The sequence below is a fragment of the Podarcis pityusensis genome (genome assembly GCF_964106645.2).
Source record: "Podarcis pityusensis genome assembly, chromosome: 4".
Classification (NCBI taxonomy): Eukaryota; Metazoa; Chordata; class Lepidosauria; order Squamata; family Lacertidae; genus Podarcis; species Podarcis pityusensis.
This window is the reverse complement of record NC_138027.1, coordinates 34,196,736-34,213,680: the sequence shown is the minus strand read 5'-3', so window position 1 is coordinate 34,213,680 and position 16,945 is coordinate 34,196,736. Positions and strand designations below refer to the sequence as shown.

At 40.3% G+C, this 16,945-nt stretch overlaps 2 protein-coding genes across 7 annotated transcripts in view; one reads left to right on the top strand and one right to left on the bottom strand.

Annotated features, from left to right (window-relative positions):
* Window positions 1-1,317: 1,317 nt before the first annotated feature.
* The window catches only part of TOMM70 (translocase of outer mitochondrial membrane 70), a gene marked incomplete at its 5' end in the record, with an annotated part of 38,459 nt that continues 22,831 nt past the window's right edge, over window positions 1,318-16,945 (top strand). For 2 of the 4 annotated variants that reach the window (XM_081002704.1, XM_081002702.1), the window contains 3 exons: window positions 1,322-1,449; window positions 3,041-3,258; window positions 12,935-13,264. In XM_081002704.1, the coding sequence (XP_080858830.1) occupies window positions 3,214-3,258; window positions 12,935-13,264 (375 nt within the window). Of the gene's footprint in view, window positions 1,450-3,040; window positions 3,259-12,934; window positions 13,265-14,866; window positions 15,125-16,945 lie in introns of those variants that run through there. The other 2 variants (XM_081002703.1, XM_081002705.1) reach the window with 2 other exon arrangements.
* Window positions 5,678-15,115, bottom strand: LNP1 (leukemia NUP98 fusion partner 1). Of its 3 annotated transcripts, none has more exons than XM_081002796.1 (4): window positions 14,984-15,115; window positions 11,639-11,901; window positions 6,558-6,809; window positions 5,678-5,997 (listed from the first exon to the last, which is right to left on the bottom strand). In XM_081002796.1, the coding sequence occupies exons 2-4, from the start codon at window positions 11,780-11,782 to the stop codon at window positions 5,845-5,847; spliced, it is 549 nt and encodes a 182-aa protein (XP_080858922.1). In that variant the 5' UTR covers window positions 11,783-11,901; window positions 14,984-15,115; the 3' UTR covers window positions 5,678-5,844. The 3 variants fall into 3 exon arrangements, with proteins under 3 accessions (XP_080858922.1, XP_080858921.1, XP_080858923.1); XM_081002795.1 differs by lacking the exon at window positions 14,984-15,115 and adding an exon at window positions 12,738-12,928; XM_081002797.1 differs by lacking the exons at window positions 11,639-11,901; window positions 14,984-15,115 and adding an exon at window positions 14,596-14,727.

The window sequence follows — 16,945 nt, the reverse complement described above, 5'->3', positions numbered from 1 at the left end:
GGCAGCTCTGACTTGCCACGTCTCTCTGTCCCACAGCCTCTGCCGCCTGAGACAGCTGTGTTACCCTACCCAATGGTAGGACCGGCCCTGCTTGTCAGAGCATACAGGGGGACAGACTTGGAAAGGCCAGTAGGGGAAGATAACCCAAAAGAGCAATTTTGCATAAATTACTCCTGTCCCACATACTTGTGGTCCTCTGGTAGTCACTTGCCTATATTCCCAGATATTAACCTTATCCCTGCATACTGGAATGTAGGAAGGGCGAAGTCACATCACTGGTGTATCTAGTTTAGTATTGTCTCTTTTCAGCGCTAAATGCCGAGATGAATTCCCCAAATACACTTTTCCAAAATAGTTTATATTTACTACATTAGGTCTACTTAGTATGATCTTCTTTTGTATGTTCTCTCTCTGTGTGTGCAATACATACAAAATTTAGAAATAGAATTGAAGAGCGGGAAGGGACCTTGAGAGTCATCTAGTCCAACCCCCTGTAATGCAAAAATATTTTTGCCCAACGTGGGGCTTGAACCCCCCAAGACCCTGAGATTAAGAGTTTCATGCTGTACTGACTGGGCTTTTAGTATGTGCATGCAGCTATATAAATTGAACTATTATTATTATTATTATTATTTCTATACTGCTTTATATTTAAAGAAAAAACCGGTTTACATAAAATAAAACAATCCAGAATATAACAAAGTCAAGCTTCAAGAATATTTCAGATCCTTCTCTGTGATATATGGCTTTCCCCATATTTTTTTACCTTCTTAATTTACATAGCTGCCCCATAGCAGAAGTCCTCTAGGAAGCCAGTATGGTGTAGTGGTTATAGAATGTCAGACTAGGACCTGGGAGATCAGGGTTCAAATCCCCACTCAGTCATGAAGCTCACTGGGTGACCTTGGGCCAGCCACAGCCTCTTAAGCTACCTCATAGGGTGGTTGTACCCGACCAGAAAAACCATTTTAGGCCGCATCTGCACTATACATTTAAAACAGCATCTTGCCGCCTTTAACAGTTATAGTTCCCTCAAAGAATCCTGGGCACTACGGTTTGTAAAGGGTGCTGAAAGTTGTTAGGAGACCCTTATTCCCTCACAGAGCTACAGTTATCAAAGTTCCCTCAGAAGAGGGATTGATCATTAAACCACTCTGTAAATTATAGCTCCACACCCTTAACCAACTGCAGCTCCCAGGTTTTTTTTGGAGGGGGGCAGGAGAGCCAAAACTATTGAAAATGCTTGCTACTGCTCTGACTATATACTGAGGATATGGGCTTAGTCCATTGTCTGATGACATCACTGCTGAGTTAATAATTCTGCTGATGCAAGCCTCCTGTGATCTTCATCACAAATGTGACAATAACTTGGCTGTTTCAACAACTCTTAACAATGAGGATGGCTTACAGAGAAAAGAGACTTCAGACAAAACCTGTTTTAATAATAAGGTAATCTCATCTATTTAGATACATTCTGCATGTGAATATGGCTAAGACAATGCACAGGTAGATACCAATGTAAATAATTCTTACCATGTGCCATAATCATCCCATTGAAAACAGAAGGAGCTTACAAAATATACACTAAAACTGTTTAATCAGCTGAAAACCTCAAGGTAAAAAACAAGTAACATGATTCAGTCATTATTTGAAAATAAACTGTGATAATTTTTCTCATTGCAAAAGACCAGAGAAAGTTTCTCAGTTCTATTTCTGGGTTCATCAGGCTGCTTGACATACATAGGCTACTTCATGAAAAAGTTTTGGATATTTTTCAGGAACCAACCTGTCTTCTGAATTATTATTGTGGCTTACAATTTAATAGAGTGTAGCTTAATTTATTTCCCATTGAAATATGGAGATTACAAAGTTGAACATAATGTGGCAAAACGTTTCCTTTTCCTGGTCTACGCACCCAGTAGGTTGTAAGGTCTAAAAATGTCCAGCAGTGTAAGTACGGTAATTCTTTGACATATATTATTAGTCACTCAAGAAATTCTTCAAAATTAGGTCCTGCCTTCTGGAAATGTACTAAAAACCAACCAACCATCTTTTGGTTATCTTAAAGGAGGCTCATCAGGTGCATTCATTACATACATTTAGGGACCAGGCAAAATCTTTTCTCTTCTCCCAAGGATCACAAGGCAGTTAACAATATAAAAACACAAAAATATATAACATAGTAACAAATGAAACAATACACCCCTCCCCCAGTTTAAAAGGCCATAGATTGTTAAATAGGCAAAGACCTGGGAGAAGAAATGTTAAAATGGAACATATTCCTTGCTGTCGTTTGCCAAGTAATGTTTAGTACACACAAGTTATGCAGCTTTGAGTTCTGATGTTTCATTAATGACTAATTATGAAGTCATTAACATCATGTCATAACACCATGAGCCAGACAATTGAAATGATAAAGTGGTTGTTTTTCTCTTTGAACATGAATTTTGCAAACTTTTCTTTTAAAAAAATGGATATACCGTACATTGGAGATTTCATGCTTTCCAGAGTAATTAGGGACATCATTGGCTTAGGTACAGATGAGATGAATACAGACTTTACTATGTGTTTGCCACACATCTACTATGCATTTGTCACACATATGCACCTGATGTGTGATAAAGTCTTCCTTACCACTCCCAACCAAACCACCCAGTGAGAAAGCTCATTCCAGGATAGTTTGCTCGTAGACTTTGTGTGGACTTTGGATGCGAGTCAAAAGGTGGATCATAAATCCACTATTTATTTGATTTAATCTTTAGTAAAGATGTAATGTTCATTGCTGTATTGACCAAATGCTTTTGAAAGATCATGTTGAAATAAATTAAGAACCATTAATTAAATTACATTCATTATATAAAGATTTTGCATTACAGTATTCTTGTCTCCTGCTTTTGTAAAATGGCTTACCATAAGCAACACTTGATCATCTACCAAACATTACATATCTATCTTTTTCAGAAATATATTCTTAGTGGCTGTGGTTGTTTATGTTTGTATTTTTGGAAGGAAGCCATTCTGAAAATAACTACTTTTTCAGTTTTCTCCCCAACCTCCCTGTTTTGCTTAGCCCTTAAACGGAAGGACATCATGAACAATGAATAAAGAGCAATGAAGATTTTCTGCAAATGGTGGTGGAGGAAAATCTGACTCCTACTGAACATCTGTGTGATTGGCAAGTCAAAACACCAATGCGCTCCCCTCTTAGGAACAATGGAGAAACCTACTAAGCAGCAGATACACAAAATTGAATCTCAGGTAGGTGGGGGGCGGGATTGTTTTCTGTTAAATGGCACAAATTATTTCTGAAGATGTACTAACAACATAAAAATATGCTGTCTTTGAAAGAGATTTATTGTTGCTGTATGACAAATAGCCAGACAAAAATGCTGTATTGGTCCTCTTAAAACTTTTGTTTAGAGTGTATACAGTACTTTACAAAGAGGACATTAACATGCTATCTCTCCTCCAGTAATTTATGTTGCTCCAAACTAGTCTTTGTTATTGAGCAGAGCTGCTCAGATGTGTGTACACAGTTCCCAGACTTAAGGGCTGTCACACGGAAGAAAGAGCATGCTTGTTTTCTGCTGGTCTGGAGAGTAGGACTCGTACCAGTGGCTTCGAGTTACAAGAAAGGAGATTCTGACTAAACATGCAGGGAAACTTTCTGACGGTAAGAGCTGTTTGGCAGTGGAACAGACTCCCATGTGAGGTGGTGAACTCTCCTTCCCTGCAGGTTTTTAAGCAGAGCTTGGATGGTCATCTGTCATGGATGCTTTAGCTGAGATTCCTGCATTGCAGGGGGTTGGACTAGATGACCCAGGGCACTCTCTTCCAACTCTTAGATTCCATGATTCTATGATTTTCTCTTCAGAAAAGTAGCTCTCTTCTCTGCATAGTGTGAGGGCACCTGGGTGCACAACAGACCCCACACAGAACTATGCATCTGGGAGATATTGAGCTTCATTAGATGTCTAGACTAGAGGTTCTAGTGTTCTGAGAGAGGGAGCAAAAAAAATATTCTTTCTTCACTTTCTCCATGCCATGCATAGTTTTATAAATTTCTATCATGTCACGTCTCACTTGCCTTTTCTCTAAACTAAAAAGTCTCAGTTGCTGCAAACTTTCCTCATAAAGGAGCTGCTCCATCCCCTTAATCCTAGCTCTCTGCCTGGTTCCCTGTAACCTCACTTCTCACAGGGAGGGAACAGCCAGAAGGTCCTCGGAGCTGGACCTCAGTGTCCAGGCTGAATGATGAAGATGCCAGTATTCAGCAGCTGTGAAAAAGCTGAATTCCATGCTAGGGATTGTCAAGAAAGGAACTGGAAATAAAACTGCCAATATCATGGCATTAAACAAAAATGTGTACGGTTCTAGATGCCACACCTCAAAAAGGATATTACGGTATAGAGCTGGTAAAGGTTCAGAAAAGAACAACCAAAATGGTTAAGGGGATAGAGCTTGTCTGAAGAGAGGATAGAGTAGGGTGTGTTGAGTGCGCACAAATGCTAACCTACAGTACAAAGGCTAACTTTATATTCACTACTGCAACCACTTTTGCCTCTAGCCACAACTACCCAGTGGTCTATGGCCTATGGCATGTTGCCTAGAAGGGAATATAGCCCCTGGGCTGAAATAGATTCCCAACTCCTGCTTCATAGACTACTCCTTGACCCAAGCCCATTGGGTGATTTATATATATAAAAAATAGTTTAGAATTTAAAAGTAATATGAATTCTGGAAAGTGCCACAGACTGTTGGGAAGGGGTACCATAATGTGATCAGCGAGACAGGAGAATAGCAGTGGAAACATATGTTTGTTCCAGGAGAGGGGTATGAGAATGTGGTAGAAAAAGAAGAAATGAGGCAGCAGAGATGTGGAAGGAATAAAAGAAGTGTAACAGGTGACCCAACAAGAGGTTGTTTTTTTAGACTTTAGATAGCTTCAGTAAAGTTTTGGTTCCCTTTATATAGAATTTTAAACATACAAAGCAATTTTATTTACACATTTGTTTTGGGTGAATATTTAAAACATGTGTGTTACTTTTATACAAACAGAAAAGAACAAGGTTTGACATGGAATATCCAGAATAACTCTCAATTTGTTTTCATACAGTACATGACTGTATACAGGTGTTTACAATACAGTCGTACCTTGGATTCTGAACGCCTTGTTTTTGCTCCCGAATGCCGCAAACCCAGAAGTGAGCGTTCCGGTTTGTGAACGTTCTTTGGAACCCAAATGTCCGACGTGTCTTCCAGTTGGCTGCAGGAGCTTCTTGCAGCCAATCGGAAGCTGTGCCTTGGTTTCCAAACGTTTTGGAAGTCGAAAGGACTTCCAGAACGGATTCCATTCAACTTCTGAGGTACCACTGTATTGTTATCTATGAAACTTAAAATCATGCAGCACAAGTCAATAGTCAGTAGGTATGGATGATTCTTCCTCTTTCATGAGCCTACTGCTGAATCTTTGCTCAGCTTCCAACTTTAACAAAAGCCATCTTCATATGGCTTAGCACAACCATCAAGCCTTTCATATTTATATTTGTGTTTGTAAATTAACACATTGAATGGTTGTCTGACAATTTATTGCTCACTTTTGTTAGATAAATGTTTCTGATTGAATGTAGTTTTTTTTAACAAGTCTATACAAACAGCTTCAAAGGAATACAAAGTATTTAAATTTTAACATTTATGCTTTGTTCTACTTATATAACACTTGCAATTTTAGGGAATAAAAACTAAGTGTCAGAATCTATTTTATACCATCATTTCTTTAAAAAGTCAGTCTATCCTAATGGATGCAAACACATTTCCTCTTTATTCCTGGGTATCAGGAAATTATTAACTATGTTTCCCTGCTGCAAATTCCATGTTGTGTTCTCCTTGACCTTGCTCTCTCTTTGGCTCCTTCTTTTCTCCCGCTTTCTTACGAGACCTGCTCTTGGGAATATGCAGTTTTTCTCTTTCTCTCCTCTCTTTCATCCCTTCAGGTTCCTGAAAGAAAAAGAGCACTGAAGATTAATTTAATAATATGTCTATGGCACGTATATGGTAACTGAGTTAATGTTCCAATTATTAAATACCGTATTTTTTGCACCATAACACTCACTTTTTTCCTCCTAAAAAGTAAGGGGAAATGTCTGTGCGTGTTATGGAGGGAATGCCTACGGGTGGCATGCCTACGGATTTTCCTCCTCTAAAAACTACGTGCGTGTTATGGTCGGGTGCGTGTTATAGAGCGAAAAATACGGTATTTTTCATATTGATTTACTATAAGTTTAAATATAATATAGGGACCTTTAAAGAAACACAACTACATTGTCAGACAGCTGAGTAAAATAGCTCAAGATAGCTGGAGAAGCCATTCAAATCTAGCTGACATCATGGCTGACCCAGACCAACTAATTATTCCATATTGATATGAAAGTGGAAGTGCTGGTGGTTGGGCTAAGCACTTTTTATATCCGTTCCACTTCACCACTTGAAAAGTATAAATTACGTAAAATTAAACACATTGTTCTATTAGACTAGCATATACAAATGGTTGCACTTACCAAAGAAACTGAGCGCTTGTTTTTGAAATGCAGTTGCTTCTCAAAGGATTCTGAAAATTCCTGTATGGAGTTTGATCTACTGTTTGGTCCACTTGTCCCCTGGGAAGAATTACCATTTGAGGATTTTTTGCTTGCCTTCATATGACAATGGCATTTTGTATCTTGATCTTCTTGCAGTTCTTTTAGGTGGCCTGAGGATGGGATCTTGGTAGAACCATGAAGCCTTGTCATATGGATGGAAGAAAGCTTGGCCTGTAAAAAAAAAAAAAAATCATTATGCAATAAAAATAAAAATAATCTCAAGCAGAAATTTGACACAAAATAGGTTTTATTACTCTATTTCATCCATGATATGAAGTCACACACACGTGTGTGTGTTTTAAATCACATGTCTACATTCTTGAAGAGATGTAGATCTCTGGCTGTTGCTACATACTGTGGGGCAGTCAAAATAATACTTTCCTTATGAACACGGTTTTTAGTCACCCGCCTTGACATAATGAAATAAATGATAAATGTATATTATTTATCATTTCATTTGTTATGTGTAAGGAAGATATTTTTATTGACACGCACTGAGTTCAAATAAAAGAAAGAAACTGCCCTCCCTGCACCAGCCATTTATCTTTATTTTTCAGCATTATTCCTGCTTGGCTGCTTTTAGGTAATTAGGAGGTAGCCATTTTTTTAGAAATCTAGTGGCACAGTTAAAGGCTGATAACCAAATCCCCTTTCTAATGGTTTACAGCACAATCCTATATGTACCTTCTCAGAATTAAGTCGCATTGAATATAATGAGTTCTACTCCCAAGTAAGTGGATATAGGGTTGCAACCTTTAGTGATAGCAATATTGTGCCAGAGTGGGAATGGACTCATTATTTTTCAAGGACCTGGAATCAGCTACTTTCTTACCCAGTGTCCAAGCATACTTTGAGGTTGGTTGTTCTTCAGATGCTAGATTGGGAAAAACTCTTTAGGCCTCATCTGCACTATAAATTGAAAGTGGTATCATCAGAGTGGTTTTACAGTCTATCCCTTTTCCCAGGGATTTCTGGAAATTGTAGCTCTCTGAGGGAAATTGGGATCTACTAACACCTCTCAGCACCCTTAACAAACTACAGTTCCTGGGCTTCTTTGGAGGAAGTGGTATAATATTGCTTCAAAAGTACAGCGCAGATGAGGCCATAGACTGATATCTGACTGGAAGTATTTCCTTATGTACCTTTTTCATGGATTATTGCAGCCATCCAGCTATTGGATTCAAATGAAAGCCTTTCCACAGGAATTTCCTGCCAGGATTTTTGTCAGATGTCTTGGACTTCTGGCTAGGAGCAACATTCTAGTTTGTAATATTTACCTCCCATATGTATTTTCTCTCCTAATGTTTTTATATCTGGTTCTGTAAGTACCCTTGATCAAAATGCCTCAAAGCTTGAGAAAAAGGATAGTTTTTATGTGACAGCTGAATACAATGACATTCATCTTTTAAAAAGTCATTATTTATTGATTTAAAACCTCCAACATTTAATACTAAAGTTCTCAGGTTGTTCAAGGTAAAATATGAGAACAATTCAGATAGAAAGCATTCTGTGATAATGATACAAAGTTCTTACTGCGAGGTTAGGTTGGTCCTTCAGTAGCTGCTGTATTGGGAATTCATAGGAGCTGTCCAAATGAGGGTAATATAGTATAGATGCAAGCTCACTAATGTCAGCTATAAAAACTTCCCAAAGAAATGGACTATTTGCAGTAAGGAAAGTGAAAGAGAAATGCACCCAAAAGTGTGGAATGAATGAATAACAGGAAGGGGTATAAGCACTCCACAAGCAAATCAGGATGAATGCTCAATATTGTATAACTTTACTATATAAAAAGATCAGAACACATGTTCAATAAATAGTTGATATAATTTAATTTCCACATAAGCTCTGTGCAAGCAAATCAGGATGAATATTCAAAAACTAGATTGAAGAGCCGTTTGTATTTTCCAAAACCTGTTTGTAACCCCAGCCTTAGCTTTAATAAACTCCTTCCTTAATTTGGGCCCACTGTGTTGTGGTGACGAGACACCAAAGAGCAGTGCTTGCCCTATTGTACCTACCTATTCATTTCATGCTACTGAGAGAGAAACCCAGGATCCTGCTATGTTACCCAGCAGAGACTGGGGAGTACAGAATTAATCATGTTAATCATACAAGCTGTTTCTAAATTCCCTTTTCTAATCTAGCATCAGGAGGCCCCAACTTTAGGAGAACATGCATACAGGAATCAAAGCCACTAACAGCCAATTTTATGCAAGATTCCCTTGTGGGCCAATACAAATTGATGGCACCATCACCAATGGTTTGTAGGGAATCACAGGGAATTCCATTTTGCTTTTGGGTGGCGGGGGGAAGAAATACAGAAACCTCTAACAACTTGAGAGGTTATCTGATATAATGAAGTGGGAATTATATGCATGTATCTGTATCTGGAAAGCCATTCAAAGAACATGATTTCCTGTCACAAGCTTTTAGTGAATTGTTCCCACTGTGACTATGCAGTGAATATTGATCTGATCAATAGAAGCACTCCTTTAGGAAATGGGCTGTAAATGAGTAAATTGAAAGATTCTAGATCTTCTGATGTTTTAAAGGCAAGTTATAATTTTAAAGAAGGTACTACAGATATGGACAAGTAGCTTTAACTGAATTATTTATAACTAAAACCAAAGAGGGTAAGAGGCTGAGGACAAATGCTGTAATTTCACAGAATAGATAATCTAGTTATTAGAGTACAATGTGGGTATAAAGAGAGGCCCATTTCCCTCCTTGCTGTACTACTGATCCTATGAAAGACTTTTAGTATGACAATTAACTACCACAGGCTGTAGCGCTGGTCTCTAAAAAGGATTTTGAAAATCATGGAGGATGCATTTATAGATGTTGGACACGCTAGCTAAATAAAACTTCCATGTTCAGATTACGTATACCTCTGAACAATTGATGTTAGGGACATTTATGTCCATTTTGTAAGCTCCCAGAGATATCTGGTTGGTTGTGGCTAGGAAAAAAGTAGTGGACTGCATATATAATGGGTTGTTTTCACATTTACTTTACTCTAGAATTGTTATCATTTGTTCCACACTTTTTATGGAAAATCCAGACAATCACATGAACAAATATGTACATTATAGTGTTGTCTGTTTTGTCCTCCATTTTCGATTTGTGGATTTTGAAGTTTATTCAGTGATGACTGAAAAAGTACTATTGAAGCTTATTAGCACTCATGCACATTTAATTAAAATCTTCCAATTTATATGTTCGGCTCTTTTAATGCTTCCTGTTAACCATGGCAATGGATTTTTCATTTGTATATAGATTTATTTATGTTTCTATATAAAAATAACATTCTAAAAATAGGATGAAATCAGTCATTAAAGCCTTCTTTAGAGCTAGCAATTAAGAGAGGCCAATCAAGAGGCAATTAACAGGTTATTCATCAGTAATTTTGTTGCCATGCTCATCTGGAAGGGACAGAAAGAGCAAACAAGAATCTTTTAATTAATGTAGCAAGAGATCTTTGCTGATATTTACAATACTTTTAGTGGTTGTTGTATAAGGATTTTGCCATGGGGAAGAGCATTGCTTCACAATATATTACTATATTAAGTGCTGCATTTTAATACTGTTCTTAGCTGACAAATAATGCCATAGCAGTGTTATAGGGTTATAGTGTGGAAACTGGAACTGGAAAATGCCCTACTGCCTTTACTCATAAAAGGTGATACAGGTGCTAGGTTTTTACCAGAGTAATGAATATATTTTAAAATGTTCAAAAATAGTGTCAGAATTGGCTGATGCACACCCTGAACAGGAACTCGGTTAGGAGGCAGAGATACATCATAATGTTTTGTTGCACTTGTATATGGTAATATGAACTTGGAGATCCCATGCCTATCGGAAAGGCAGTGGAACTGGACCACCCACAGAGAAAGCCAAAGGTTTTGTATACCCAAAGGACTCTGCTGGTATACAGAAACATATTCTTAATTAAAACAAAAAACCAAAACAACCTCCACCCCCTCTCTGCAAAAGAAAGCCTGATGGAGACTGAGCATATTCATTGCCTTCCGGGATCTGGGGAATGCTGAGGTTATTTCAAGGTCAGCTGAGAAAAAGATAAACAGAAGGGAGAGTGGCTTGTGGTCAGAAGATGCATGCTGTGAGACACACCTCTTCCCACCCAAATCTCCCCTGCTGTAGTTCAGGATTCTTTAACCTATTAAAGAGTTCTGATCCAACTGAAACTAAATTAGTTGGGGCTTGTGGGGAGATTTATAAGGATTGGGGGGGCGGGTAAACCTTCCTCTGCCCCAACATTATTTAATCATGCCCTCTTGCAAGGATCTTTTACATGCAAGGGATGGTATGCTTATGGAAACATAGACAAGGGACTGTGTTTGATGATCTTGTTTTAGAGCAATTCATGTAGCCATGGAATTTGCAATGTGCTATGGGAAATTTCCCAGCTCCCCACTAATTCTGTGCAGACTCTGAACTTCCAAATAAGTAAACAAAATTTGAAAATACAGTAACTAACACAGCCAGAGCGGAACTTAAGGCACCCTCCTATTTCACAGTGAACTTCATTAGTAAAAGTGAAAGATTTATATGATCTGAAGAGAAACCAGAGTATTTTCACAACAAACTTCATACTGACTTTTCTTCCATCAGCTCAGATTCATACATACAAACAAAACGTGTCCATTAATTCTGGCCGTGCAAATTTGACTCAAGGTCTTATGGGATAAAAACATTTTCTTCATTCAATCCTGAACAATTCTCATGCTTGAGTTCTACAATATTTTCATCTATATTTTATTTATTAGCTCTGGTTGTGGAAATTTACTGTATTGACATGGATGCTGAAAAGCATTTAGGATTCACATCTTGCTATGTACAGTATTGGATTTTTTTAAAAATAAATAAAACCACCATCCAATAATTCAACCATAGGTCTGAAGTACACAACCACAGGGCATGATCCTTTCTCTCCCATTTTTCTGCTTTCTCTTCACATTCTCTACTTACGGTCTTACCGGAAGAGAGGCTCTCCTTTCACTCAGCGATCTTGTCTGCTGCTTCCTCTGTGCTCTACTCTCTCTTTCATCAGTCACACTATGGCCCCAGAAACTACTCATCCATTTTGCAAAGGAAAGATCATCATCCTCTTCATAGTCCATGTACAGACGGGAAATATGTATGTGAAACAGCACTGCTGAATTATAGCCACACAACTATGAGGGAATAGTGCTGTACTGTAATTTCAAATTGGTCCCTTCTATTTAGAAAATGCTACCACCTAAAAGCAACCCAACAAATATATATTAGTCCAGCGCTGCCCTTGGTCTTGTCTATATATGTACAAGCCAAGCCCTGGTAATCTATTTTAACAATTGCTACTTGTTTCTAACCTTTCCATTACAGAAATTCCCAATGTCACACACCCTGCAGGGTGGCAAGAGAACTGGGCCACCTGCTTCATAGTCTTGCTGTTGAGTGCACCAGCTGTCAATACCAATGGAGAGCTTTCCATGATAACATGCCTGCAAGGCTCAGGCTGTGATTTAGATCTGGCTTGCAATTTCAGGAAGCAGAATTGATGTATTGACCATGTTCAGGAACTAGCACAGTATAGATCTTAAATGACTGTACAAAATAACATGTTCTCTCTTCCAATATTCAAATTACACATTGCATCTATACAAAAAGGCTCTCCTTGGAAGATTCTAGAATTTGGCTAACACTACATTGTGCCAACCAAAGACGGGTTCCAATCTGCCACTGTATGTGCATTTATACATTTATTCCTCTTATAATTATGTTTCATGATATATGAATTGATATTTCCAGAACAGAAAAAGTGGTCCACCTGTGGAAAATATAAACACAAACAAAAATATAAACACAAACTTTTGAAATCTATATGTCTAGTATATAAACATGCAAAACATTCATCTGACCACACTGTCTGGTGAAGAAACCATATACATTTATAACAGACTGCTTCCTCCCTCAAGAGACCATCAGATTAAATCAATTGCTGGGATGTTTAGGACGAACATGAAACAGGATGTCTTAATTAATGATGATTAACTTATGAAGCCCATAGCAACAGGACATGGTAAGGGCTATTACCTTGGTGAGCTTTAAAGAAAAGGATTAGACTTATTCTCCATAGGGCTATGGTTATTATCTCAGTCATATATATTTTACATTTTCTGATTTCTTTTAGTTGTTGATAATGTAAAAAAAGTTCCTGGGGAGGAGGCTAGAGAGAGTGAATTCAGATTTTATAAAATAAAATCTGAGAGATTTCTTCTTCTTCTTCTTAGGAGAGCTTCACAGAAGTATATGCAATGGCAGATTTTACTCTTCCACCATTAAGACCAACAGCAAAGCCACCATCACTGTTCAGTGTGCATCTCCCACCAGTGAAAACATCAGCCAGACAAGCACCAGCACCCTTGTCGACCACAACTCCTTCTCATCCAACTAGAGGTTCAAACAAGCATGCCCCATCTTCTTCCGCAATAACAAATCCTGTTTTTCTTCCTCCACTGCATTCTGCAGGCAAGAAAATGGGAGGAAAATGCAATGTGCTCCCTCCACTAAATGCTGCAGTCAAACAAGCGGAAGCAACACAGGAAGCATTTTGTTTGCAGGTAAGCAGCCATGTTGGTCTTAAAACAGTCACTTAGTTGTCTTGTTCTGGTGGGTGTACCAGACAATCCAGCGTCACCAGACAAATATTTTTCAAATTTGTCATCTCCAAGCAAAGAGTAGAAGTTTGAATGCTGTGGGAGACCAACAGTAAAATTAGAAAGAAAAGAAGTAGCTTTTATAGTAAGTATAGGATTCACTGCACATTTAAATATATTTCCTAAGGTCAGATAATATAAACAACTATAAGGCTGTTGCATACCATATGCAACCACCCCCACCCTGAGAATCCTGAGAACTGTAGTTTGTCAAGGGTGCTCTGGGAGGAGTACAGTTCCCAGTTCCTTCACAAAGTAAAATAAGTTGTCAGCACAAACACCCTGGCATTAGTACACCAGTTAACACTTCCCACGACTGAATCTACAAAAGAGAGCATTGAACCTCTTGATGAACTGCAATTCAGTAGTTTCATGTTGTAGCCTTCTTTTGAAGTTCTTAGTTTGTACAGTGGTACCTCTGGTTACAAACTTAATTTGTTCCGGAGGTCCGTTGTTAACCTGAAACCGTTCTTAAGCTGAGGTACCACTTTAGCTAATGGGGCCTCCCGCTGCCGCCGCACAATTTCTGTTCTCATCCTGAGGTAAAGTTCTTAACCCGAGGCACTACTTTCGGCTTAGCGGAGTCTGTAACCTGAAGTGTTTGTAACCCAAGGTACCACTGTACTCACCAGTTGCCAGGTTCCAAGTGGGTGGGGAGTGGGTACATGATTGTGCAAAGAGTTTTCCATGCACCATTATAAGCTGTTTTCATACTAGAGTATATTAGATGGGAGTAGAGGTTGCTGATGTGATCCCCACAAATGTTCATTATTTTATTGTCTGAATGAGGTGTTTGTTGATGTGATTTTATTTCATAATTGTAAAAAATGTTCCCATTTCTATATGAGTTTTGCATATATACGTATGTATTTATAGATATACATACACGTCTAAGATATGTCACGTGTTAGCAAGATGTACATTTTTTCATTCATAATTTTAAAATTAATAATTAATTAATTTTATAATGAATGATTTTAGAGTGTTGTTTATGCTGTACTTTTGTACTGTTTTATTGTTGTTAGCCGCCCTGAGCCTGGCTTCGGCTGGGGAGGGCGGGATATAAATAAAATTTATTATTATTATTATTATTATTATTATCCCTGCACGAAATGAAATTTCAGTAACATTCCCTTGCGTGACTGCACAGTCCTGCATTGCAAGTCCTGCATTGCAAGTGATTCTTAGGGTCCCTTCCAACTCTGCAATTCTACGATTCTGCATTCTCCGCTTACACCGCTTCCCGCCAGTAGGTGGACGGACGGGTGTTCCTCCTTCCGCCGCCTCTGCCCTGTCTGCGCTGGCTCCATCCGGCCAGCAGGTGGCGCTGCAGCCTAGGACTTGCTGGTAATGGGAAGGAACGCGGCGAGCGGAAGCTTTAATAGGCCTCCTTTCCCGTTATGCCCCTCGTTTCCGTTGACCCCTCGCTCTCCCTTTCTCCTGGGCTGATTCGGCGGCAGCCGGAGGAACAGCGGCGGTAGCTGCTGCTGCTGCTACGGGGGGATCATGGCCGCCTCGAAGCCCGTGGAGGCCAGCGGGGGCGGGAGCGGCTCGGGGATGCCGCGCTGGCAGCTGGCCCTGGCGCTGGGGGCGCCGCTGCTGCTGGGGGCCGGAGCCCTGTACCTGTGGGGCCGGCGAAGGCGCGCCACGCGGGGCGGAGGCAAAGGGGCGAGCGAGAGGAAGACCCCCGAGGGAAGGGCCAGCCCGGGGCCCGCCGACGGCTCAGGGGCCGGACACCCCGATGGCCCCAGCGGGGACGAGATGGTGAGAAGGGCTGGGGTGACGGGCTGAGAGGAACGGGGCTCGAGGGCGGCCGTTGGGAATGGAACGTTGGGGAGGCGAAACCGTTGGGAGGCGGCGGCCGCGCGCGCTCGGCGGGAGGCCGCTCACGTGCCAGAGCCCAACGGCTCCTTGGGGTTCCAACGGCCCTCGGTTGTGTGGAAGGGCCTCTCTCTCTCTCGGGGAACACGGAGGGCCAGACCGCGCGGCCCCTCCCAGGGCCTGGCGGCAAAGACACCCAGCCCATTGTTGCCTCCGCCAATCCCTCCTCACCTTTGGCTGGGCGGGAATGATCGTTGGAGTTAAATGTACGTAGCGCATGAGGGCCCACGTTTCCTCAGCCCTGCCCGATTCTCTCTCCTCTTTCGGAGGGCAGCTGGCAGCCGCTCTGTTTCGGTTGGAGAATAGAATCAAATGTTCCCAGTAAATTACAGGGGCGACCTCTCCAAGTTGCTGATCCCCCCCGCCATTGATTCTAGCCTCTTGCTGCTGGCCCTGGCAAGCTGGAAGAAACAACAACTGCTGTAGCGGAAAGGACTGAGATGGTTTTATGCCCGTTAGAAATTGGACAGGGTCTGGTCCCAGTTTGTAATTGACTTGGGATAGGAACTTGAGTTAGCCTTTACAAAGCCATCAATTGTGCGACTCAGTGCTATTACTAGAATAAGTGGGGAATCCAGTTATGAGACTCCATCACTGGGAGATTGGGGATCCACTTGATGATACAGTATATATTTTCATAGGTTTGGATTTAAGAGTATGAATACCTTTGAAAGCCCTTTCTCAAGGCAGCTCTTAACTGTTATAGGTGTAGGACATTCCAAGTGTGTTAAGTGTGTCTCTTTGGTCATATACAGTGGTACCTTGGTTTAAGAACAGCTTGGTTTATGAACAAGTTGGATTAAGAACATTGTCTGTGAGGGCTGTGTAGCTAATTCAGTTATGTAGTCATGCATGCGGTACAGTCCTCTTGCAGATAATGCCTATTGCTTCTTTGAAAGAGCTCTGAGCACATGAAAAACCAGTGCATTTATGAACTGATTTTTATCCATCTGGAGGATATAGATCGGGACAGCTAAGTGGTTGTGACTGTCCAGATGTAATTGGGCTCCACTTCCCAGCAAGTATATTGAATGGGTCACGGATGATGGAAGTTGTAGTCCAACAACATCTGGAGGGCCACAGGCTAGTTATTTGTAATGTAGATTCTAAGATTTGTGCTCCTGTGTCTGTTATGTTCTGAAAACAGGGATATGTAGTTGTTGAAATAGGTGTACAGAACTGTACAGTTCTGGTTACCTGACTTCAGTAAGGGCATTGTAGAACTGGAAGTGATGTAGAAAAGTGCAACCAGATAATCAAAGCCCTGGAGCAATTCCTCTATGAGAAAAAGTTATATAACATTTGGGGCTTCTCTGTTTGGAAGAAAAGACAGCTAAGGAGAGACATTATAGAGATGTGTAAAATGATGCACTGTGTGGAGAACGTGGCTAGAAGTGCACTCTTCACCTTTCATAATACACTGATACCTTGGTTGTTGAACTTAATCTGTTCCGGGAGTCTGTTTGACTGCAGGAACTTCCTGCACTCAATTGGAAGCCGTGTCGGATGTTTGGCTTCCTAAAAGTGTTCGTAAACCAAAACACTCACTTGTGGGCTTGTGGCATTCAGGAGCTGATTTGTTTGGGAGCCAAGCCATTCGACAACCAAATTACCACTTTACTAGAATCCAGGGCTCATCCAGTGAAGCTGACGTTGGAAGATTCAGGACAAGAGAAAAAGTAGTACAGTGGTACCTCGGTGGAC

Coding starts and splice junctions, on each gene's coding strand:
- LNP1 (XM_081002796.1), bottom strand. CDS start 11,782: ATGGACTATGAAGAGGATGATGATCTTTCCTTTGCAAAATGGATGAGT. Junction 6,810..11,638: donor AAAGGAGAGCCTCTCTTCCG/GTAAGACCGTAA, acceptor TTTTTTTTACAG/GCCAAGCTTTCTTCCATCCA. Junction 5,998..6,557: donor ACAAGCGCTCAGTTTCTTTG/GTAAGTGCAACC, acceptor TTTTTCTTTCAG/GAACCTGAAGGGATGAAAGA.